This window comes from Heloderma suspectum, chromosome 1 (genome assembly GCF_057233095.1).
Source record: "Heloderma suspectum isolate Gila_16-S chromosome 1, 16-S_ref, whole genome shotgun sequence".
Lineage (NCBI taxonomy): Eukaryota > Metazoa > Chordata > Lepidosauria > Squamata > Helodermatidae > Heloderma > Heloderma suspectum.
In genome coordinates, this window is record NC_139458.1 from 344,115,471 (window position 1) to 344,140,005 (window position 24,535).

Genomic DNA, 24,535 nt, shown 5'->3' on the forward strand with positions numbered 1-24,535 from the left:
GGTGGGTATTTAACATTAGATGATTGTGCAAAACAAGGCAAATACTTAATTGCGCTAAAGCAAATATAGAATCTTTGAAACTTCAGGGACTGGGATAGTCTCTTGCAATCTGTATCAGTTCTATGATTTCAAATATTAGCTGTAGTACTTAGCTGTTTCTTTTTAAATTTGGCTATGTCAGGACATGGAAAGCAACTTAACCATTCATTGTATTTGGGGTCATAATTGAGCCCATAAAACTTCCTTATGCTGCTTCATTCCCCATCAGCAGTCCTACAATAAAAGGCTTGATGGTGACTCTCCCCCGTGTCCATGTGTGCACATGTATGTGTGTTTAGGCTGAGCTTTGGCAGAGTGAAGGGGAGTACCCACAGTACTTGGGGGTACAGATGAGCCCACCAGAGTAAAAGCTCTCATCTAATGGCACAATTATTCATATTGATATAGTAGTGAAGATAAGTAGTGCTATTTGTACATTATTATTACCTCCAGAAAATGTTGAGTTGAAGGGGAAAGTGTCCAAGTAAGATAATGGATCTGAGACCATGAAGTAATGAGCAGATGATGGATCTGGCTAGACAGTTGAAATTGGCCATTTAGCCACGAATGCAGAGCAGCCAAAGCGCAGAGGAGAGGATCCCCTCCGCGCTCCCCCTGCTGTGCATTGGATAGTCAGCCACCTCCGAGTTCGAAGGCGACTATCTCCATAGTATTGTGCTCTTAATTGCATTATGTGGAAAGGATCCAACACTGCCTTTTCACTGATAAAAGCAGTTCTGTCAGTAAATCCTGGAGGGGGGTGATTCCCTTTCACCCCAGCAGCCCTCAAAATCTGCTCTGGAGGGCTGGGAAACTCTCTGGAGTAGATTTTCAGACAATGTAGGCTGTAGAGGGGAGAGAGGGACCCTCTTTGCTTGTTGCTTTTCTGAATTGAAACATTAATTTTCCTTTGCTTATAAAAAGCCATTTTACAAATTTAGTATGGAGATCAAATGGGGTTAGAGCCAATGCCACACTAGCTCAATACATAGTTCAATACATCAATATTTTAATGCATTCATAGGTTTACTTCAGTGGAACTATACTAGTGAAAGCAGACACTGAATCACCTGTTCTATATTGTCAAGAATTATGATCTAATAAAAGTGATTCAGCCATAGTTCGGGAAGATTTTTATATCTGGAACTGGGTGTAATATAAGCAAGTTTTCTGTTCTGAAACATTAAAGTACTAGTAACTTTTTATTTGCACTGTGAATGAACAACAATCATAGTATTCTCTGGTTTTATGAAAAAATCATGTTATAGAACTCAATCAGTATGGTAGTTATTTATTGGGCCGTGTCATTGAACACCCATTTATTCCATATTTAGCTTAATGAATATACAGTGCAATTGTATGCATGTCTACTCAGAGGTCAGCTGCATTGAATTCAGTTAAGTTACTTTCAGGTAAGTGCGTATAGGTTTGCATACTTAACTACTACTGTTTTAACACATTATGAACAATACAGATTTTCCTTTAGCGAAAAATCTATATGGCACAATTGAACACCTCCCTCCACTTCTGCAACTTTGACAGTAAACATTCATATTAGCTTTATGGCGGAGAAATCTTGAATATTGTTAAACCATTTTAATTTTGAGAACCAGCTCTCGCTGTGCACAAAGCTACATAATAACTTCAGTATATATGTTCTTGGAATCAAAAGCATCTGTATCAGGGCTAGTCAGCTGACCTTATACACCAGATAGGACCTCTCTATGTCCAGTAGTGAGAGGAAGGCCACAGAGTTCAGCCCTATTCAGGTGTCCCCAATGTGTGTTTATTACACACAAGAGGGAAAGCATGTAAGCCTTGCCCCTGCTGGATAATTGGTGATCATTTGGTGAGCCTCCATGGATAGAGAAGCTCTTCTCTTCACAGAGTCACCAACAACGGGGGCTGGCTAGCACGCCCCCTCCTCACGTGTGTAATAAACACACATCAGGAACGCCTGAATAGAGTTTTTGTTTCACCTATGTTGGCTCTTGTCAGTAAGCTCCACCCAAACAGATACTTGTAAAACCAGGCAGATATTCATAAAGCCAGCATGTTCCCAGAGGTGCCAGAGGCACTTGTCTGTTCGGCTCTTTGCTGGGGCCTTGCCAGGGATTGCAGCCTGTAAAATTATTAGGTACATCATAAATGCGGTTCAAAGGACCTGTGCAAAAACTATGTTAGTAAGGACTGGTGCTGATGTCTTACGTAAGTCCAGAGCTATAATGGTCTAATAGGGAAGATGTGTTCAGAAACTTCAGCTGATCCAGAATGCTGCAGCCAGACTATGGACCAGGGCCAGTTACAAGGGAGCACATGACTCCCATGTTAAATCAGCTTCACTGGCTACCAGTCTGTTTTTGGGCACAACTCAAAGTGCTGGTTATGATCTATAAAGCTCTATACAGCTTGGGACCAGACTACCTGAAAGACCTCCTTTTCCATATAAGCCTGCCTGGGTTCTTCTGCGGAGGCTCTCCTCTTGGTTCTGCTGCCATCAGAGAGGGCCTTCTTAGTGGCCACTCCCAGGCTCTGGAACTCTCTGCCGAGGTAGGCTAGGTTGGGCTCCTCTCAGTTGTCCTTTCCCTGGCAGGCAAAGGTATTTGTATTCAGGCATATCTTTGGCATATGAGCTGGTCTTTTGTTGAAGGGGGTTCTGTTGGGTTGGATGCTGTTTATTTCTTTTATTGTTGAATTTTTAATTGTGTTTTTTATTTATTTGTTTTTATGATTGTCTTAATTAAGATTTTGTTTTTATTCCGTATTTTATTGTTAGCCGCCTTGAGTGCCTTGTTTGGTGGAAAGGCGGAACATAAATATTTATAAATCAAATAATAAATAAATATATTCAAATGGATGCATGTTCCATGTCAAGTGGGTATCATTTATTTCTAGCCGTGGTTCCGGCAGCACAGAGGAGATTCAAACAGGCAACCACATTGGTCCATAAATGCTGATATAAATTAGTTCCTATTTACATGCCAGGTAATGCAATATAGGAAAATATTATGCAAACATACAAAATCTGTAGATTTCAAATAAAACCAATTTTAAGCCAGCTGGGTCAAAGTTTACTGAGTTTTTCTAATATAGATCCTATTAAAGTTAACTGGACTCATAAAGTACAGTGTATATGTTCTTGCTCAGCTCCAGTTCTTCATTTCAGTGAGGCTCACACAAGAAAAAGTCCTGGTAGATGTTGCCCATTGGCTTTATGAATTACCTTTTTAGAGTTAGTGCAGAGTCTCATTAGAGCAGATACATGTTTAAGTAAAATGAGAGAATATAGTTTACTGCTTCATTAAATGTCACCTAATTTGCTAATATATAGGACCATTTAATAATAATAAATCACAATGGGTGTTGGAGAGTTCTTTAATATAAAAAATCTAGCAAAATTAATTTTCTAGTTGATCTTATATAAACGTATACACTGGAGTGTGTCTGGAATGAGTAATCTTATAGACCAATAATGTATGGAAACAGAACATGACAAATGGACAGCAATAGATTTGAAGTTCTGAGAGCAGGCTAAATTTCATCTTATTTGTATGGCTGGATACACACGATCTTGATGGGTTTAATGGTGGATAAAATTGTATATTCATTGCATTGGAGTGCTCTTTAGAGGGTAAATGTAGCAATACATTAAAGTAATTATTCCATGATCTTTAGCATGAGTGAGTTAAAGGTCATTTTGTACTTTGAGGACATTGCTAACTGTTAAGGCTAATATATATATACTGATAGCTTTGGATTGTAATTTATGTTAAAAATATTGGAAAAATGCTCTACTTCAATAAAAATGTATCATTTAGTTTATTTTCTTTAAATCAGTTCTGAGTCTTGCTCTCTGGGTCTTGCGTGCGAGACAGACAGACACTTGGACCCCAGTGCTTCACTGAAATTTTTGTGATCCTTCCCAATGAGCTTAAGTTCTGAAATGATTAAACTACAGACATGCCAGCTAGGAAACTGAAATTTGGTACACACCAAAGTCATCCTGAACACCGTTACGATGTCTGGTACAAGATAAACTTTTGTATGAGACATTATAACAGAGGCCGCCATTCCAGCAAGCCAGGCTCTGCATATGAGATGGAATGTTGTACTATCAGAATTCCAGCAGATGACAAGCTTGACTTAGGCCTAGATTTTTAATTCCAGAAGCAGCCAGGAATCTGTGCATACAGAATGTACACTTCATTTGTTTGTTGCGTGGTGTGGGGGCGGGTGCTGGGGGGTGTTTATAAGTTCTTAATTTAAGGAAATACTATTAGGAGAAATGGCAGCCTAAAGTTAAATAATATGGAACAGTATGTATTACAGACGATATATGTAAGGCTATTGCACAACTTTTTTTTAAAAAACCACACTGTATAAATATAGATATGAACCAGGACCTAAAGAGGAAATCTAATTGCACTCAGGGCTTTGTGAATGGTCTTCAAACAGCAGAACCTTATTCCATGTCACCACTTTCAGAACTCCCTAGGTTTCAAAACGAGGTCTGCCATTTGACCTGTAGGACTAATGGTCAGGATGCATTAGTCCAAAGCTCCTATTAGTGTATGACATTAGTTGCATGGTTTCTTGGATCCTGGCCATTGTATATTAATGTTAAAGCTAAGTGTTTGTGGAGTTGTTGTTTTTTAAAAAATCAAACCTATAACTATCCCCAAATATTTAGTGTTTACTTTTTGATAGCTGAAAATAATAGACATGGTTCTTTCTTTCAGTCACCAGACTCAGACAACCTGCTGGGATCACCCTAAAATGACTGAACTCTTCCAGTCATTAGGTAAGATTACTTCTCCTTAGTTAAAACCAATTGGCAAAGAGTGTATCTGATAGGCCAACTGAAATGTTTAATGCCTGTGTCATCTCCCTGCAATTCTTGTGTACTACACAGGCCTAATGATGTATTAAGTTCACTCTTTTAATTGTGCAAAAACATTCTAGCCCATTTAATGAAAGGGATGATATGCTGTGACTTCCCCTTTTAGCAGGGTGTGTGTGTGTGTGTAGTGGTTATATTTCTTCCTCACTCATAAACGCACACATAAAAGCATGGCTCCCCATGTTATCAAATATAAAATTTCAAATAAATATGCTTGGAGGTGTTTCAAAGTTTGGGATATATTTCAGCTAGCACATTTGCAATACAAAGTTGGAGCTATATTGTGAAAAGGAATTTAAGTGACTCCTAAATGCCATAAACTCTAGGGTTGCCTTTAGACATTCTTCTAGTATTTTGTGTGCTGCTTACCTATGATCACTTTCTGTGTGGCTATGAGAACATGTAACTTACAGACTATGTGGCAGAGACTGATCTCTTGCACACTGGAAGGAAATTGCCAAATTGATGGAAAAGACACACACACTCAGTGCTTGGTTTATTTAAAATTTAAACATTTTCCTAATCAAACAAAAGCTTCTCACAGTTATGCTGCTGCCACACAACTGGGGAAATGTCTAAAAGTCATTAAGTAGGAAGAAATGTTTAATTCATATTTAGAGTTTGTTTTTTCAGCTGTGTATATCTGAGGGCCACATTAGAAATGTGCCATGAGCCAAGGAGACTAGGGTAATTTGTATGTTTTTCTACATGAAACCTGTGGGTACCAGGCATTGGCAGGTTTTATTTGTGTGATTCTGTGCAAGTAATTTTGGCTATGATATTAGAAGTGGAACATGCTAAAATGTTACTTAGGTGCCATCACCATTTCCACCCTTTTGACTGGGAACTGACGTTGAAGCTTGCCTCTTGGTTTCATCAGGAGTATTGCATTCCTTCTCCCTCTTTTTGCCTTCATTATATTTTTTAAAAAAACTGCAAATACTTTTTCTTAATTAACAACAAAGACCTAATGCTTCCTTAGAATAGTCTAACATTTCTGCCCTCTACCATTTTTTAGCCGATTTGAACAACGTGCGTTTTTCTGCTTACCGTACAGCCATCAAAATACGGAGACTACAAAAGGCACTGTGTTGTAAGTTTACATCTTATTTGTTGATTTGTCATTCATACACCAAATGATGATCGTAGTCACTTATGTTGCTATTAATGAATGCAGTTAATGGAAGGGAGGACAAGTTAGTACAATGACATCCATCTTTCTTTCTGAACCGAAGTTCAGGTTGGGAAACACAACTGTGTGTGCCATATGAACAATTATGTGGAACAGCAGTGAGGAATGGTGGGGTGGAGGGTGGGGGGAACCCTTGCCATTTGCTGAAATAAATATCTAGAGCACTTGTAATAGTGCAGTATGGTTGGCTGTATCATTTCAAACTGTTGGTGGGGGGATGTATATTTAAATGCTCCTGCATATTTTTGTTTTTTAAAAAACTCCCTGCATATGCAGAACCTAATCTCTCACATCCTGACAGGGATGGGGCACCAGGCGCATATTCTACCAATGTTGGCACAATTGAAATTGCAAAGTTCTGAAGTGCTTTGATCCAGCATAACTAGAAAGTTTCCCTTCCATGTTCTTCCATTAGAGCCCCTCATTATTGGAGGCAGGGATGTTGAACCTCTTTCAGCCCAAGGGATTTTGGAGAATCCCTTGCGGCATTCCAGTGGGGGGCAGGGCCAAAGGCAAAATGTGTGTGGGGGGGTAGGAGTAAAAAAAATCAGCAGATTTTAGCTGGTAAAGCTCTGACTGCCTATAACTAAGCCTTAGGAAAAGCATTTCAGTCTTTTAGGCTGGGTCAAGGGGAAGCTGCACAAATGCCAGGAAACCACCATATGGTAAGAGATTGGGGGAAAGGGATAGGGCTGGGGAAGGGGGCATGGACATCAGGGAACCCTGGAGGGCAAAATTGGGCCCCTGGGCCTCAGGTTCTGCATCCCTGATGTAAGGGATTGTGGCTTTGATGATCTCTGCTTCAAATCAGGGGTTTTGATATGTGAATCCCTCAGCTGGTGAGGGAGAAAATGGACAGTGAAAAATTCCCCCGATCAATGTAAAGATATGCTGTGATGTTTGTTTTTAATAGCTGTAATTTTGTGCCAGGAGATGTTTTAATTCACTCAAGTAGGCAATTCCTTAGTCCCTATTTTCAACTACATACAGTTGAAAGCATATAAATAATTAAGTATATAAGAGTTGAACTAAGCATATATTTTATTTATTTAGGGAGCAATCCTATAGGGATAGTCAGCTGCCTCTGAACTCGGAGGTGACCGCCTATCCAATGTGTGGCGGGAGGAGCACGGAGGGAATTGTCTCCTCTGCGCTCCAGCCACCCTGCATTCGCAGCTAGACAGCCAATTTTGGCTGTCTAGCTGCAGGACATCGGAGTGCAGGGTGGGGAGGCCGGACGACACATAGAAAGTGTCGTACCGGCACTTACGAACTCCCCCGCCCCAGAACGCCCCCTTTCCCCCTGTTCCGTGCTGCTCTTATGAGCGCGGGAATGATCCATGCTTCCTACGAGGCGGCGGGGTAGGGGGTGGGGAGGCAGTTCTCCAGGAACCAACCAATCCTATGGCCATCTAGCCACCGTCTAGCAGCAATAGGATTGTACCCCTATTTGTGATATTTATATGCTGCTAAATATAATAAAATCCCTCATTGGTTCACATAGAAATATTAAAATCACATTGGAAATACAATATTAAAAATCATGACTTTAAAAATAATTCCAATTACAATAAAAGCAATACAAGTGATAATCATTTAATATATTTGTAATATATTTAAGTGATAATCATCAGTGAAAGAAGTTGTGTTTGAGGTGGAGGTGGGAAGAGAGAATCTGGAACTGTCTTAAGAAGGAGGAAGAGAGAATCCCTGTCAGTTGTAGTTTGTTTGTTTGTTTGTTTATTTATTTATGTATTACATTTCTATACTGTCCCATAGCCAAAGCTCTCTGTGTGGTTTAGAGAAGTTAAAACATTAAATATAATATAAAAAGTTTAAAAGCCATTTACATAAAAGTACACATACAATATACACAAACTACATGGATGGGGTGGTGGACAGGTTTTGTCCTGTCTTCAGTGTTGTGCCCAGAGCTTTACATTTCCCCCATCAAAATGAATGGCAGTATGTACATATCGAGGAGAAAGTAAAGGTTTATACTCAGGGCCAGCATTGGGATGGGGGCTAAGCATGTTCCATGACCCTGATGAAACAAGCTATTAATAATCTAGCCTGGTCTCATCTGCTTGCCCTGTCCTGGATTCTGTTTCAACCTACAGATCCCCCCTTGACGCTCTTGGCAGTATCCAAGCCTGCCCACACGCCAGCAGGACCCACTGCTGTAGTCCCGAAATGAGCAGAAACCAGCGGAGGCTGGTGGCTCTGATGTCAGTGAGGCAATGAATCTGCTGTGGTCAGAACCAGTCAGAACTCTAAAGCAGTCAGGCTGCTCCGGAAGGTGGGCCTAGTGCAGAATGCAGCAGCTCAGCTGTTGTCAGGAGCTGCCCCTTTTCATCATGCAAGTCCTTTGCTGAGGGAACTGTACTGGCTGCCTGTTTGCTACTGGGCCAGGTTTAAGGTGTTGATACTAGTGTACAAAGCTCTAAACAACTTGGGACCAGGCTGCCTGAGAAGCGCCTTCTTCCTTACCGACCTGCCCAGTCACTGAGGCGATCAGAAGGCATGCTCCTGGTGGTTCCATATGGACCTATGGCCTGATTGGGGTCTACCAGGAGAAGAGCCTTCAGTATGGTGTTTCTCTTTCTTTGGAACTCCCTGCCCCTGGAGGTCAGGCAGGCACCAACACTGTGTTGCATCCGGTGACTCCTGAAAACAGCACTCTTCCAGGAGGCATTCCTTAACTGACCAGCCATGGTTTATATTTTTACAAAGCATAATTTTAATATTGTGTTTTAATCATTTTGTCCTTTTACTATTTTACCTTTATGTTTGCCAGTCCAAAATCTGTCTTAGATATGGAACAGTAGACAAATATTGTAAATAAATAATTAAATAAATAAAGGAGCTATCCGGCTCCTTTAGAGTTCTGACTGATTCTGACTGAAACCCGGAGTGATTCACTGCCCAACTGACGTCAGAGCCACCAGTCTCCACTGGCGAAAGTGCTAATTTCCAGAATAGGACAGGTCAGCAGAGTGTGCAGAAGGAAACTCCACTGACCCGTCCTGATCTGGAAGCAAGCCTTCCCCTCGTTTCTGGGGTTGCTTTTTGGACTTTAGCTTTTTGTTGTGCAAGTGGTGGGTCCTACTTGTGCCACAGATGGAGCAGGAGCGCAGCAGCAATATTGGTTACTGCCCATTGTCATGATGCAGCATCGTTCCAAAGAGGATTCTGGGAGGAAATGGTGTCCAGCAGATTCACCAGAGCACCCCTGCCTCTTGGAACAGTACCAGGGCATGAAATAATATTGCCTGGAGGAACAAGGGGGGCAGGGATTGTGGCTGCTGGGAGGAGCAGCACAACCGTTGCTACGAAACAAATGGTGGCAAAAAGGGTGAATCAGGTTCATGGAAGAACTTTCAGTGAACCTTAATATATAGGTAGATTGGAAGTTCTTTTATGCTAGTGTGAATTCAGGCATGAGACTGTTGACATGTACACACAGCGATGGAAATCTGCACATAACACTGTCCTGTAATGTAAGTGAGATGCAGGCAAAGCACCCAGACTTGAGAATATGTAAAGGATACTGCTTGGGGCTGGCTGGAGATAAATACTGGACTGATCTATTCCTGCAGTTCTGGTAGTGGGTCCCATAGGACAGAGCTGCTTTCCACACTGTGATTATTTCACTCAAGTATTCTTTTGTGAAGTAGAATGACACTGAAACCAGTCGAAAGGAACATGCTTGGGGATGGGGGGAGGAATCGGAGAAAGTGCTGAGATAACTCAGGCACTGTTCAGTGGGGTAATAGTAGCACTTTCATTTTCAGTCCTGCTTTCCCAGAAACTCACTGTCTGCATGTTCACAATCCAGCTGACATGTTACTGGAAATCTCTCAGGTGCTGATGATGTGCGGAGTGACTTCAAATGGCTCAGCTAAAAAAATCCTCCTTGGCCATCTGCCTCACCAAACCAAACACAATTTTGTCTTTCAAGCTAATCCCCTGTGAAAAGGAAATAGAAACATGTATGTCTGTGTTCATTTTTCACTTTTAAACTGTTTTGAAAATGGGAGTGGCCCTTGAGTTAAGGTGAACTGGAAAAAAAGGTTCTGCCGTTATAAGCCTCGGTAGGCTTCTGCTTATAAAAATGACAGTGTTGAGCTAATAACTTGAAACTTGGCATCCATGATCTATCAGGTAAGATCTACAATTGAACAAAATATCAAACCAATTCAATACAAATTGCCACAGCTACTGCAAGTTAAAAAGTGCGGGAAATTGACAGTTGTCCTTTTTACTGCTAGCTGCATCTTGTCGTAGCATATATTTCTTTAAAATTTTGGTGAAAACTACTGATGTATGTTATTCAGGATTCTTGAGGAGGTGTGGCTTCAGAAGTTATTAAGGCTTTTCTGCTCCATGAAAGTCTATGTCAGCAACTGCTGGCAAGGTTAGGTCGGGCATGCGCAGTTTCACTCTGAAGCTAGAATGCTGCCAGTACTCCAGTATTTTCAGAGGAATTCTATTGCAGAGGGCTTATGTCTGCAAGGCCTGTTCCTTTAGTTATGGAATGTGACCTCACAAGGTGAGCCTGCATCTTACTAAACAAATTGGACCCAAACCTGGGAGAGTGGAAGTCTTTAATCTCTTGCCTCCATCCCCTGTGTCCCAATCTGGATAAGCCCACCCCACCCCACCCCCATGCCTCCAATGTGCATTGCCAAAAAGGTATCCAGTTGTAATGTAAATTGCAGGCATAGAGCAAAGGGTTAAAGACCCCTACCAACCATTCTAGGGCCCTAGAGGTTAAAAACTTCTAGTCTTAATTTTTGACAAGCAAGTTTGCATAGATGAATCTGCTAAACCTCTTTGTTAGGTACCACCCAAACCAAGCTGTCATGTAACTTCCATTTAAAGGGGGAAATAGTTATGCATAATTTAAACGCAGATAGCTTTTAAAGGTGTCAGACTATATAACACTTTAGAAGGGCTTTTGCACCAAGGCAAAGAGAATGTCAGATTGAATCCCTTGAAATAGAGGGTCATCATCTGACTGTTAGATGTGACAAATTGCTATCATAGCTTAACAGCTGCAAACTCTAAAGGCCTTTGGGGGGAAAACTACAAGGAGAAGTCTGAAGTTAGCATCTCAAAGCCTTTGCTGACATAATGTGCTTTAGAAGAATGCTTTTCAAATTGTAGATGTGAAAACCATTGAGTATTGCCCATCCTTCCAGATTTTTCAAGAAAGAGTAGTGGGTAGGAAATGGCAGGAATGTAGTTGTGGATATTTTTTCCTAGGTGGGAAAATCCACGTGGATTAATATTTCCAGTATAGTGTTTGGATCCAAATTTACTTACACTTAAGTCCCTTTAAAATCAGTAGGACAGGTAAATAGTGACTTAGTTCCAATTGAAATCAATGGGATTTATGAGCAAATAACTTTGTCTGGATCCAAATAGATATATATCTTTATTTTTATATATCAGAGGAATCAGTATTTTCCTTGAAAGAAGGTATTGTAAAAGTCTAGCCGTAGCCTGTCTAGTATTTCATAGGACTGACTTGGCACTGCAAAATCATAAATATGTAAATATTGATGTAAAACAAAACTAAAGTTGGATAGTGTTTTACCAGTGAAAGTAGAGGGCCACATTGTAAAGTTTCTTAAATTTTATGGTCAGCTGTGTAACAGACTTGAAGGCTGTTTCAACTATTTGGTCTGCAAATTTCATCTACTTCTGTCTTCTGAGATAACATGTTATAGCAAAACTTTGATTTCCTATCCCATGCCTATGGGAGGCGTGAAACCTTGGATTTCTGAATGTCAACCCAGGTTTGGTACCTGAGCTGAAGCAGACAGCCTCTGAATCAGTAGAATCGGGCCATTTTCTAAAGTGCCAAACGGGGGTTGAGGTCAGTCTTGTAGTTGGTGCATACGTCTAGTTTATACACCTCACTGTCTTTGAGATTTCTTGTTAAACCATCTTCAAAAGAGACATGACAGAGTGAGGTTTGGGGGCTGGCAGGGAGGGCTTTTTGAAACAGCCAGGGCTGGTGAGAATGGATAGGGGGAAGCTGAGAATTCTTCTCTGGCTCAGTTTTTAATCTAAGCCAGAGAAGAATTTGGGGGCTTGTAAAGCTCGTGTCTCCATCAAACCATGCTTTTCAGAGCCCCCAAAGTTCACTTCCAAGGCTGAACTGGGAGAATTTCACTGACATCCCTATTCTCAAGGCCCAGATCAGTCTTAATGGTATATGGGGATTGCTTGTTCATAAGTGGACAATGACAGGCTCCTAGGCACCTACAAGGGCAGTAGAGAGTCAGGTGCTTACAAAGAAAATAGCTTAAGGTGACTCTGCAGACAAGACAAGCCACACAGTGCAAGAGAAGAAAAAAAAGTAAAAAAAAAAAAAAGTGTCACCACCAGTTTCATTTCTGAGAAGCACCTTCCTGGTCACAAGGTGAGTGTTGGTCAGCACCTTATTTGAACAAGCAGTCCCAGGTTATCCCAGGCCTGTTCTGACTCATGCACAGGAGCAATATAATATGCCTGTGCCAATGGGGAGAAGATGGAGAACATCAGGTAAATCTTTTATCGTAGAGTTCTCCTTTTTATTATGATGTGTGTACATAACGGAGTTTGGATGAGGAGTTATGGAAATCTCTCCCCTAAGATTTCCATAGAGGAACAGAATGAGACGCATCTGCCTGAAATACGAATGGTGGAATTCTAGTTGCTACCACAACAGTATTGTTAGTGGTGTCTGTGGCATTCCCCGGCCCTCCTGTACCCTGTACATCACAAAAAGCTCTGCCCTCTTATTGCATATGAGTGGTATACAGTAATTTAGAATTCATCCTAGACTTGTCCAGTCTTATTTTTGTTCAAATTAATATCCTGTTAATGCACTTTTGGTTCTGTGTACAAAACATGATTTGGGGGAAATCCAATTTTAACATTCTCAATGTACATATACAGTGAAAAGGATGCCAAGAAACTGCCACTGTATGCTAAATTTTCAACGATTTCTAGTGAAAGATGTTCCTAAACATTATGCTGCCATTTGGCTTCTTGCTTAAACTCTTTTTATCCCTGTGAAATCTCTGTTTCCAGAACATAAGACTACTTGGGGGGAAATTCACGATCAGCTATTTTCCTTCTATCTCATTGTCTAGATGATAATTAGTTTCCCATAATTGCTTCTATAACTGAATGTGCACTTTGGAAATGGCACACATTCTTGTCATCATTCAGGAAAAAATTCAAAGCAGAAATGTGAGCTTCCATGGAGGATACCTCTCATTACATATGGGCATGTTTTCATTATTGTTTTTCCCAGATTGTGAAGTGGTTTTTAATAATATATTGATCTGTGTGCTCTGCCCAACATTGTTTGATGCAAATACAGTGCAATAGGACAACTCCTAGGGTTGTATCCAATGTTAGTCTAATTTAAGTCCCATTCATTTCAGTGGATTTTCTCTAAGAAGGACTAATATTGGATGCAACCCCTATTTAGCTTTCTTTTAAATCATGATGCTTTAATGCATCTTTGTTGGACTAGTATGTTACATAAATTCTGTTATGGCAGAGTCCTCATCTCTGCCATTAACAGAATTCTTGGTGCCAATTGTAACTCTATGAATATTATCTGAAAACCAGGGCTTTTCATCTGGTACCAGCAGTATGATTAAATATATTTATGCATTTATTTTCATTTAACTATTTCTATAGTGCTTTTCAGCAGAGCTTCCGAGGCAGTGGACAAAAACAAGATAAAATACAAGTAAAACATAACCAACCTATTAAAAAGTTCACTAATATACCAAAATACATGTAAAAGCCAGGGAAAATATAAATATATTTGCCTGGTGCTGAAATAGAATCATAGAATCATAGAATAGTAGGGTTGGAAGGGGCCTACAAGGCCATCGAGTCCAACCCCCTGCTCAATGCAGGAATCCAAGTCAGAGCATCCCTGACAAATGGCTGTCCAGCCTCGTCTTAAAGGCCTCCAGTGTGGGAGAGCCCACCACCTCCCCAGGTAATTGGTTCCATTGCCGTATTGCTCTGACACTCAGGAAGTTTTTCCTGATGTTCAGCCGGAATCTGGCTTCCTGTAACTTGAGCCCATTATTCCGTGTCCTGCACTCTGGGATGATCAAGAAGAGATCCTGGCCTTCTTCTCTGTGACAACCTTTCAAGTACTTGAAGAGTGCTATCATATCTCCCCTCAGTCTTCTCTTCTCAAGGCTAAACATGCCCAGTTCTTTCAGTCTCTCTTCATCGGGCTTTGTTTCCAGTCCCCTGATCATCTTTGTTGCCCTCCTTTGAACCCTCTCCAGCTTGTCTGCATCCTTCTTAAAGTGTGGTGCCCAGAACTGGACACAGTACTCCAGATGAGGCCTAACCAGTGCTGAGTAGAGGGGAACTAGTACTTCCCGGGATTTGGAAGCGATGCTTCTATTAATGCAGCCCAAAATAGCATTTGCCTTTTTTGCAGCCACATCACATTGTTGGCTCATATTCAGCTTGTGATCGACGACAATTCCAAGATCCTTCTCGCTCGTAGTGTGGTTGAGCCACGTATCCCCCATCTTGTAACTGTGCATTTGGTTTCTTTTTCCTAGGTGCAGAACTTGGCATTTGTCCCTATTAAATGCCATTCTGTTGTTTTCTGCCCAGCACTCCAGTCTATCCAGATCACTTTGAATTTTGTTTCTGTCTTCCAAAGTATTAGCTATCCCGCCCAATTTTGTGTCATCTGCAAATTTGATCAGCATTCCCTGCACCTCCTCCTCCAAGTCATTAATAAAAATGTTGAAGAGCACTGGGCCCAGGACTGAGCCCTGCGGTACCCCCCTCGTTACCTCTCCCCAGCTTGAGAAGGTCCCATTGAGAAGCACACTTTGAGTCCGATTCTGTAGCCAACTGTGGATCCACCGGATCGTTGTTTCATCTAGCCCACTTTGAGCTAGTTTGCTCATCAGGATATCATGGGGCACTTTGTCGAAAGCTTTGCTGAAGTCGAGGTATATGATGTCTACAGCATTCCCACGGTCTACAAGGGAGGTGACTTGATCAAAAAATGAGATCAGATTTGTCTGGCAGGACTTGTTTTTGACAAATCCATGTTGGCTTCGAGTAATCACGGCATTGTTGTCAAGGTGCTTCCAGATGGATTGCTTTATCATCTGCTCCAGAATTTTCCCAGGGATTGATGTCAGACTGACTGGTCTGTAGTTCCCAGGTTCCTCCTTTTTACCCTTTTTGAAGATAGGGACAACGTTAGCCCTCCTCCAGTCATCTGGCACTTCCCCGGTCCTCCATGATTTCTCAAAGAGAATAGACAGCGGTTCTGAGAGTTCTTCTGCCAGTTCCTTTATTACTCTAGGATGCAGTTCATCTGGCCCTGGAGATTTGAACTCATTCAAAGGAATTAGGTGTTCCTTGACCATATGCCTGTCGATCTCAAGCTGCAATCCTGCCCCTTCAGCCTGTACTTCGCCTTTGCCAGGGGGGTCATAGACCCTCTTTTGGGAGAAGACTGAGCCAAAGTAGGAATTGAGCACCTCTGCCTTTTCTTTGTCATCTGTTATCATTTTGCCATCCTTATTTAATAGCTGAACAACCATTTCTTTCCTCTGCCTTTTACTATGCACGTAGCTGAAGAAAGCCTTTTTGTTGTTTTTAGCATCCCTCGCTAACCTCACCTCGTTCTCCGCTTTAGCCTTCCTGACGCCATCCCTGCAATTCTGTGCTACCTGCCTGTACTCTTCCTTTGTTACTTGGCCTTCTTTCCACTTCCTATATGTGTCCTTTTTTGTTTTCAGGTCATCCCTAAGCTTTTTGTGAAGCCACATTGGCTTCTTCTGTTGTCTTCCACCTTTTCTTCTTGTTGGAATTGTTTGTGATTGTGCCTTGAGAATTTCCTTTTTTAAAAGTTCCCACCCATCTTGGACTCCTTTTCTCGCTAGCATTGTTTGCCATGGGACCTTACTGATCATTGTTCTGAGTTTATTAAAATCAGCTTTCCTAAAATCCAGGGTACGCGTTTGAGTACACTCGGCTTTTGCTTCCCTTAGAACCAAGAACTCAAGTACAACATGGTCGCTTTCCCCCAGAGTTCCTGTAACTGCTACTTTATCCACTAAGTCATCTCTGTTGGTTAGGATCAAGTCAAGGATAGCCGATCCTCTAGTTCCTTCCTCTACTTTCTGTAGGAGGAAGTTATCCGCCACACAAGTCAGGAATTTCCTGGAGGGGCCATGTTTTGCAGAATTTGTCTCCCAACAAATATCGGGGAAATTGAAGTCCCCCATTACTACTACATCATGCTTCCTTAAAACATTGGCTATTTGCTTTTCAAAAGTTTCATCCTTGGCTTCTCCTTGATTGGGTGGCCGGTAGTAGACTCCGACCACCAGGTTCCTTTTATTCTTTGCTCCATTTATTTCAACCCAGATGCTCTCGATGGGGCTACCAAGCTCCTCCTCCTGTATTTCTGTGCAGAGATATGTATTTTTCACATACAGTGCAACCCCGCCTCCCTTTCTGTTCCTCCTGTTCTTTTTGAACAAGTTATATCCTTCAACTGCTGTATTCCAGTCATGAGAGTCAGCCCACCAAGTCTCAGTTATACCTATCAAGTCATAATTTCCCTCTTGTATTAAGAGTTCAAGTTCATTCTGTTTGTTTCCCATACTCTGGGCATTAGTATATAGACATCGAAGACCATGTGCTTCATAGTCTGGCTTTCTTCCTACATGTGTCTGAAGACTATTATTGGGCGCTATCAGCGCTGTTCTCTCCATTGCAGTGCATGCGCCTACGTCCATTGTTACCCCCAACATTACATCTCCCTTCCCCGTAGGATTCAGTTTAAAGCCCTCCTGATGAAGTTCTTCATGCTGTGGCCAAACACATTCTTCCCAGCCTTTGTGAGGTGCAACCCATCCCTAGCCAACAGCCCATCTTCCAGGAAGTATAGCCCGTGGTCCCAGAATCCAAATCTCTCTCGTCGGCACCACCTTTGTAGCCAGTCATTCACCCGGAGTATTTTTCGTTCCCTTTCTATCCCTCTTCTAACTACTGGAAGGATGGATGAGAAAACTATCTGGGCCCCAAAGTTCTTGAGTTTCCTTCCCAAAGCTTCAAAGTCTAACGTGATCTCTTCGTAGCTCCGCTTGGCGCTATCATTTGTTCCCACATGGATGAGAAGAAAGGGATACCTGTCAGTGGGCTTTATGAGTGCAGGTAACCTTTCAGTCACGTCTCTAATCTGTCCTCCCGGGAGACAACATACCTGGCGAGTCCACGGGTCTTCGCGACATACTTGGGTCTCGATCCCACGCAGCAAGGAGTCTCCCACTACTACCACTCTTCTCTTCTTCTTCTTGTAGGCCTGGGTTTCATCGCCTCTGTTTGACTGACCTTCAGCCTCTTGCTCACTCTCATGCAGGTTCCCCTGTGATTCTTCCTCTGCAGGCTGTCCTCCAGTCTCATCTGCAAGTACCTGGAATCGGTTCCACAGCTCCACCGTTTCCACTGGTGCAGAGTGGCGTCTAGTTCTTCTTCTCCTAACTGTCACCGTTTTCCAAGGAGTATCCTCTACTCCATTTTTCTTCTCCTCAGCATTTCCCACTTCTGCCTCATCTTGCTGTTGCTCTTCAAGCTTCTGGTCTGCCCTTTGCTGCTGTAGTTCCCCCATTCTGTCCAAGAACTCTTCGTGTTCTCTTATTCCCCGGAGGGTTGACAGTCACCGCTCCAGTCCACTTACTTTTTCCTCCAGCAGCGTGATCAACTTGCACTTGTTGCAGGTGTAGGCCATGTTGTTCTCAGGCAAGAAAACAAACATGGCACACACCTTGCAGGTCACCACCACTGGAGAGTCTTGTCCTTCCATAGCCCCGTTTCCCTTTTTGTGTCTAGCTTTGTGATTGTTCTAGACTAGCCTGTGCCTGCTCCTCTACTCAGTAGAGGTTAAAAGCAGAGTCCCACTGGTGTGGAAGTGTGTGTTACAAGACAAATAAATGGGAAAAAGTTAGTTAAAAAAAAAATGTTAGGGGCCTCCCCCTTGACCTCCCCTGCCGAACTCCCCTGGCCAACTCCTGTTTGCTCCCCCTGTTCGCTCGCTCTGTTCGCTCGCTCTCTGGGAGCTTGCCTGCTTCTGTAGTCCCTGGACCAGCTGGAGCAGCTTGCTCTGCTCTGCTCTGCTCAGCTGGGAGGCGGGAAACAGGTATGATAACAATGATAACAATGATAACAATGATATGATATGAAATGATAACAATGAAGAAATGATAACAATGTTGGTGTCAAGCAAGTTTCCAAACAGATTTCAGAGGTATCCCTATGTGCAACACATTGCAGTGGTAATTCCTAGATGTTACGAGAGCATGGATAACTATGGTCAGGCTATCTCTGTCTGGGAGAGGTTGTACCTGGTGCATCAGCCTCAGCTTATGAAAGGCATTCCTTGTCAGAGATGCTATGTGGGCCTCCAGTGACAAAGACTGATCTAGGAGTGCTCCCAACACTATGAACTTTTAGGGGAGTGCAAACCCATCCAGAACAGGTTCAACATGTCTGAATAGATAAGAATCATCTACTCACAAACCTCCATCTTGTTAAGATTGAGTTTCTATTTATTGGCCCTCATCCAGATAGAAGAGCTCTCCTTGACTTTCTACATTTTAGAAATGGCTACCCCATTTTTCAGGTTGAAAACTCTGCAAGTGGCTTTATATTTAGAAGATGCTTGTAAATGATCACAAAAAAGGGCCGATTTACTGAAAGTTTCTACTGACTTGTAAGGTTGTCACATACATGCTAATAGTTTTGTACACATGCATATTATCATATTGCCCCCTGAAGTTTGTTATCGCATGCATAACTGCATTGAGCACTCCCAATAGCAATCAAGCAGAGTTTCATTAAAATTAAGGGTTTAATATCAAATGATTTCTGCACCTGCACTTACAAAACAGCTGGCTTTGGGCTGTTAAATGCTGGTTGCTTGTTCACAGAATCTCATTAACATCACAAGCTGGAGAAGAACTTCTGAGGAAATGCTTCTTGATTTATAATACAGCTGCATATTAAGACCTAAATAAACTCATATAATTATGAACTTTGGCACCATCACTAATTAGGATCATAGTGTCACTTTACATTTAGAGGCAGATTTGTGGTCTTCTGATATGTACATTGAACACTTTGTATAATAAACCAAAGGTGGAAACTTCATCGAAATGAAATGTTATACAATCACCGTATCTTCTCCGCTTAATTCTTTTGCCAGTGGACCTGTTGGACTTAAATACAACAAATGAAGCTTTCAAACAGCACAAATTGAACCAAAATGACCAGCTTCTCAGTGTTCAGGATGTGGTCAGCTGTCTCACTACAGTTTACAGTGGAATGGAAGAGAAGCACAAGGATCTGGTGAACATTCCACTTTGTGTAGACATGTGTCTCAACTGGCTGCTGAATGTTTACGATACGTAAGTATGAGATATCAAACAGTAAAAACACATTGTTCATGATCCAGCATTGCTAAGCCTGTGAGCACAGAACAGTGATTTTATTCAGCCATATAAGAAGCCCATCCACTCATAGATCTTCCCTTCCCATTGCCAACAACAAGAACCCAATGTGTGCAATAAACTCTGGACTGTGGCTGTATGTGGGGTGGAAAACTGAAGAACCACAGTGCTAAAGGGGTGCTGCAGTGCTAAGGGGGCACTGCAGTGCTAAAGTTGCTAAGAAAGTGGGAGCCATATTCCAACAGTGCTGCCTATCCCAATAGTATGTGTGGTACTGGAAGGCCAGGCAATTCCAAAACATATACTATGGTCTGCATAAGGAATATATGCTGTACCTGGACTTGGGAAGACTCAGAACAAGCATTGTACATACATAGTGCTGTGGGGAAAATGGGGCAGAATATTCATTGCGATTTCAGTGTAGTTGTGGAATTCAACAAGTTCTCAATATTATGTTATACATATAGCCCCCTCGCATTGTCTGAGATCCCAATTGTAAATGCCTTCATAAAAATCTAGCAACATCAGTGTAAGCTATGGGTAGTTTAATCATCACAGGAACAGTACATTGGCACGTGACTTAGAGTGCATCTACTGCTGTAACAACTTGTAAAGTCATGATTACTTTGCATATGTTCTACCTCTGAGGAATTGAGGTCCAAACTGCAAAAGTGTCAAATGCTAATGATAGTGTAGTTACTTGAAATTATTGGTCTCCTGTTGCGCCTATTTGGAAGTGTTGACAATAATCCTGTATGAAACCAGACCATTCATTGCTATCCAGTGTGTAAAGGCCGATGACATTTTTTTATATGGCCATTTGGAGGAATTATAATTCACTAAAGAAAAGTAGACAGGAAGAATGAAAGCAATGAACAATTTTTGAAAGGTGCTTCTTCTGTACCTACCTAATTGTATTGTACACTTCTTATTTGCTAGGGCTACCGTTGTTGGGTAGAGGCATTTAAGTCAGTGATCTCTGAAATTATGAATTCAGAGGTAGTGTGCTGAGGTAAGTACTCCATCATAGAAATATAGGAAGAGTTCAAGTGTTGCTTTCAAGTGGAAAGACTTGGATTTTTAGAGCAGGAGAGTGTTCAGGTTAAAAAGAAAAGTATTTTCATAATAGTTTTTTTTTTTCTTTTGCATGCCATCCATTCAATGATTTGAATGAAAGCCAAGCATACTGTTATTTATTCTGAACATCTAATGTGTAAGAAAAAAATCTTTTCTAGTTTAATTCTGCTTTGTTATACATTTTAAGGATTATTATTATAATTATGCAATCTCCAGGTAGGGCTGGAAAAGACTCATGTCTGAGACCCAGTCAGAAAGTCTTCTTATTTAAAACTAAAAGAAAAAAAAATAGTGTGAAAGAATAGGAGGGGTAAACAGAGGAGAACATAATCATGTGGATTGATAGCAAAGCCCATCTTGTCAGTGCTGTCAAGTACTAATTTCCATGCTGACATTAGCCCTAGGGAGGCGTTCAGCCTGTACAGGTGAGGGCTAAAAGTGTGTGGGTGACATGGGCGCACACGCAAGCCCCACCCCCATCTTCCCTGCCCCTCAGCCTTCAAGCTTCCCATGTTGAGCAGAGAGGTCTGAAGGATTTCATTCAAGCGAACCCATGGAAAAGCCACCTGCAGACCTTTCAGTTCAACACAGAGAAGTTGAGAATGTCATGGATGGGCCCTGCATGTGCAGCTATGTCCTCTCCTCACCTTTAACCTTCACCTGAGCAGTGAAATGATTGCTTAGCTCTAGTACGGATGCGAGATCTGAATCTTGACATTGCTCTAACTCCGAAACATAAGGCTCAACACAGCTCTTTTAGTTCATGATTCCTAATTGTTTCTTTTACGTTCAAAGTTTTCGAACAATAAAATGTTCATACCCAACTTGATCCTGTCAGTTTTGCAAATGACCTTAGGTCGTCTCTAATTCATCACTCAACATTTCCATGGTTTATATCATTGATGTATACAGTTTTTGAAATAACCCACCTACAGAAGCCATCTGCTTCTCTCATGCTATTAATCTGGAATTTAATTAGCACCAGGGACTGAAGAAACATTTTCTGTTAGACATGCTTACTGATGTTTATGGCCTTTGTAAAACATTAAATGAAAACCATTGACAGCAGCACCTATTGTCTTTTTATTTTTGTCACATTAAGAATTATTTATCCCTCACATTAGGTCAATGAGCAGAGATGAAATCTAATATCTTTGAACTTTATTTTTCAAGGATTTAAAGGTTGTATAACTGATTAACATCTGCTCTGTAAAAATGTTTCAGCCTTCAGCATAATACCTTTTAGGTGTCTAGTCTTGAAAATACAGGGTTGGATCCAAAGAAATGTGTGTGGAAGGAGGCTTGTGGAAGCTGACTTTCTCCCCCTTCCTTCTCCTGGCAGTCCTCCCACCCTCCCACCCCCGCCATCTCTCTACTGAGGATTGGGGGACTCAACTGTGGCATCAGGGGTTGCAGGAGAAGGAGTTCTAAAAATTGTGTGGAGGTGTTGCAGAACCCAGAGTCAGAGAGACCACGGAGTGAAGGAAAAAGAGATTCTTTATTTAACGCGTGGGCTTAAGGCTGGAATCATTTCCAAAGAGCCAGAAGCCCCAAAATACATCAGCAGATTGTTTTTATAGACATTGTGACACATATGAAACGGCTCCTCCTCCCCCTCCCGCGTGGGGTTGCAGTCCTCAACATTTCTTCTCTTAGCACTATTGTTTATAATACAAGAACTGGGTTATAGGGTAGCCATGATAAGGAGAGAACAGAAGAGAACAGCAGAGAACAAGATATACAATTGTATGACCTTTGACAAGATAAGGAATTCCTGTGTCTCGTCAGCTTACAACAATATATTCAAGGGAGAAGGAGCTCAGCAAGAACATGAAGCATGAGACTGCATGAGGCTACTTAGTCTGACCCCCGATATGGCTGCTACATTCCCCCCTTAAATGCATAATTTCATTACAATTATAGCATTTCTGATAACTATACAAAGCTTTTTGTGACATACATATTACTTAGCCTCTTGTTGGGCTATTAGAGCGTAGAGGGCAGCAGTTTTACTAGCTGAGACATAAAACAGATTGGTTAAACAGCGCATAAGACAAGGAACGCAGAGACATAACAGTATCTCTATGAACAACACTGGTAGAATTAGGATGAACAATGCTTTAAACCAGCTAAGATCTGGAAGCCAAGGGGTTAACTAATTTAGCTAATTGTTTTGTCTTATTATTTTGTTAGCTACTATATTGTGCAGCTTGTTGATCTGTTCATCTACAGCATTGCCATTATCAGTTAAGTTAAAACAACTGAGCTGTTGGTGTGTCTCACAACTTAAATGATGAAGAAGGAAGAGGTAATCTATACAAGCTCTATTTTCTAGAACTGCACCTCTTAGATCACGCAACTCTTTATTTAACAATGACAATGCTCGTGAGGTGGCATTTATGCTTTTGGCTAAGCTGCAAGCTAACCAGTTGATCTTTAGACCATTAGCCAAGGCTAAACCTGGAACCCCAACTAGTGACATTGTTAAGGCCAATTTTTCTGAGTCAGAATATAACTGCACATGACTATTACAATTTTTAGTTAGTTGGAGTGCTCGAGGCTGCCGTCGACGGATTTTCTCAGGCCACAGGGGAAGAATTGGCACCAGTTCAATTGGCGGCTGAGGCAACATGGGTGGTTATTAGACATGTTGGCAGGAATGAATGACCAAGTGCGGGAACTACATGTCTAAAACCATCCATGAGGCAAAAGTATGTGGGCATCATTAAAAGATATGTTTTGAATTTTATTACAGTGGAAGGGGGCCAGGGATAGCTTTATATTTTCTGGAAAAAATTTTGACAATTAAGCATTTGTGCACACGTAGCATTTGTTTCAGCAATGATGGGGGTGCGTAGAGTGAACTCTGTAGGGGGTAGGATCTTTGCAACCACGCCCCAATTAGCATTTTGGGAATAAGTTAAACTTACACCATAAACTCTTAACATGGTATCTTTTTGAATTTTCCCAGGATGTCTACAGACAGGTATTAGGCAAGAGCTAATAAACCTGTTTGCAGGTATACCTCTTGGCAAACAAAAATGTTTTACTCTCGTGATGTTAGCCAGGTGAAGCCAGTAATTATCAGCAAATCACTGGGACAAACTTTTCTTTCCAGGGGCAGACCCCCCTTTTTGCACCTTATTAAGGAAACACAATGCAACACTACTAACACTACAACACGCATGTTTGATCTTCTTTGGGATCTGACCGTACGCCGGGCAGCTATTCACCTGGCAAGCTGCAGTAGGGTCTAGTCCCCTTCTTCAATTCTCCATTTGCAGGTCTGACCGTACGCAGGGGGACAGTCTCCCGGTGTGTCCACAGTAAGGTCTAGCCTGAGTCTTCTTACTGCTTTTTTAGAATTATTTTTAAAGGATTTTTGAAAAGGAAAGAAATCCTTTCAAAGGATTTTTAGGATTTTTGTTCATAGTCTACTCTCCCCCTCTCGCTCTCTTGACTCGTGTCCAATGTATCTAGGGTTTAATTCTAGCTGCTTTCATAGCTGCGGGGGTGGAAAGTATGACAGTTTTCAGTCTTCTCCATCTGGGAGTCAAAGGGTTATTTTTCCCTCTTTAACTCATATTTTAACTCTTGGTTGGAAAGGATGAACTTCTGTGATGGGAATGGCTTATTTTCTAAGACAAAGCGACGCTGGGCTTGAAGAACTTTGCTCAGTGTTTGGACTTTTTGTTTAAGGCTAACGTTTGCTTGCTCTTGATGCCACTCCAGTGTCAATCATGAAGTCAGTGTCACAGCCCCTCTCAAGCTGTCTCCGTCTTCGCCCATTCTGGCCCCTTTGGTTTT

The 24,535-nt window shown here is 41.7% G+C and overlaps 1 protein-coding gene across 11 annotated transcripts in view; it reads left to right on the forward strand.

Moving 5' to 3' along the window:
* The window catches only part of UTRN (utrophin), a 507,208-nt gene that overhangs the window by 410,886 nt on the left and 71,787 nt on the right, over window positions 1–24,535 (forward strand). For 10 of the 11 annotated variants that reach the window (XM_084827754.1, XM_084827752.1, XM_084827759.1 and 7 more), the window contains 3 exons: window positions 4,779–4,840; window positions 5,958–6,032; window positions 19,408–19,609. In XM_084827754.1, the coding sequence (XP_084683880.1) occupies window positions 4,779–4,840; window positions 5,958–6,032; window positions 19,408–19,609 (339 nt within the window). Of the gene's footprint in view, window positions 1–4,778; window positions 4,841–5,957; window positions 6,033–19,407; window positions 19,610–20,590; window positions 20,998–24,535 lie in introns of those variants that run through there. The other variant, XM_084827763.1, reaches the window with a different exon arrangement.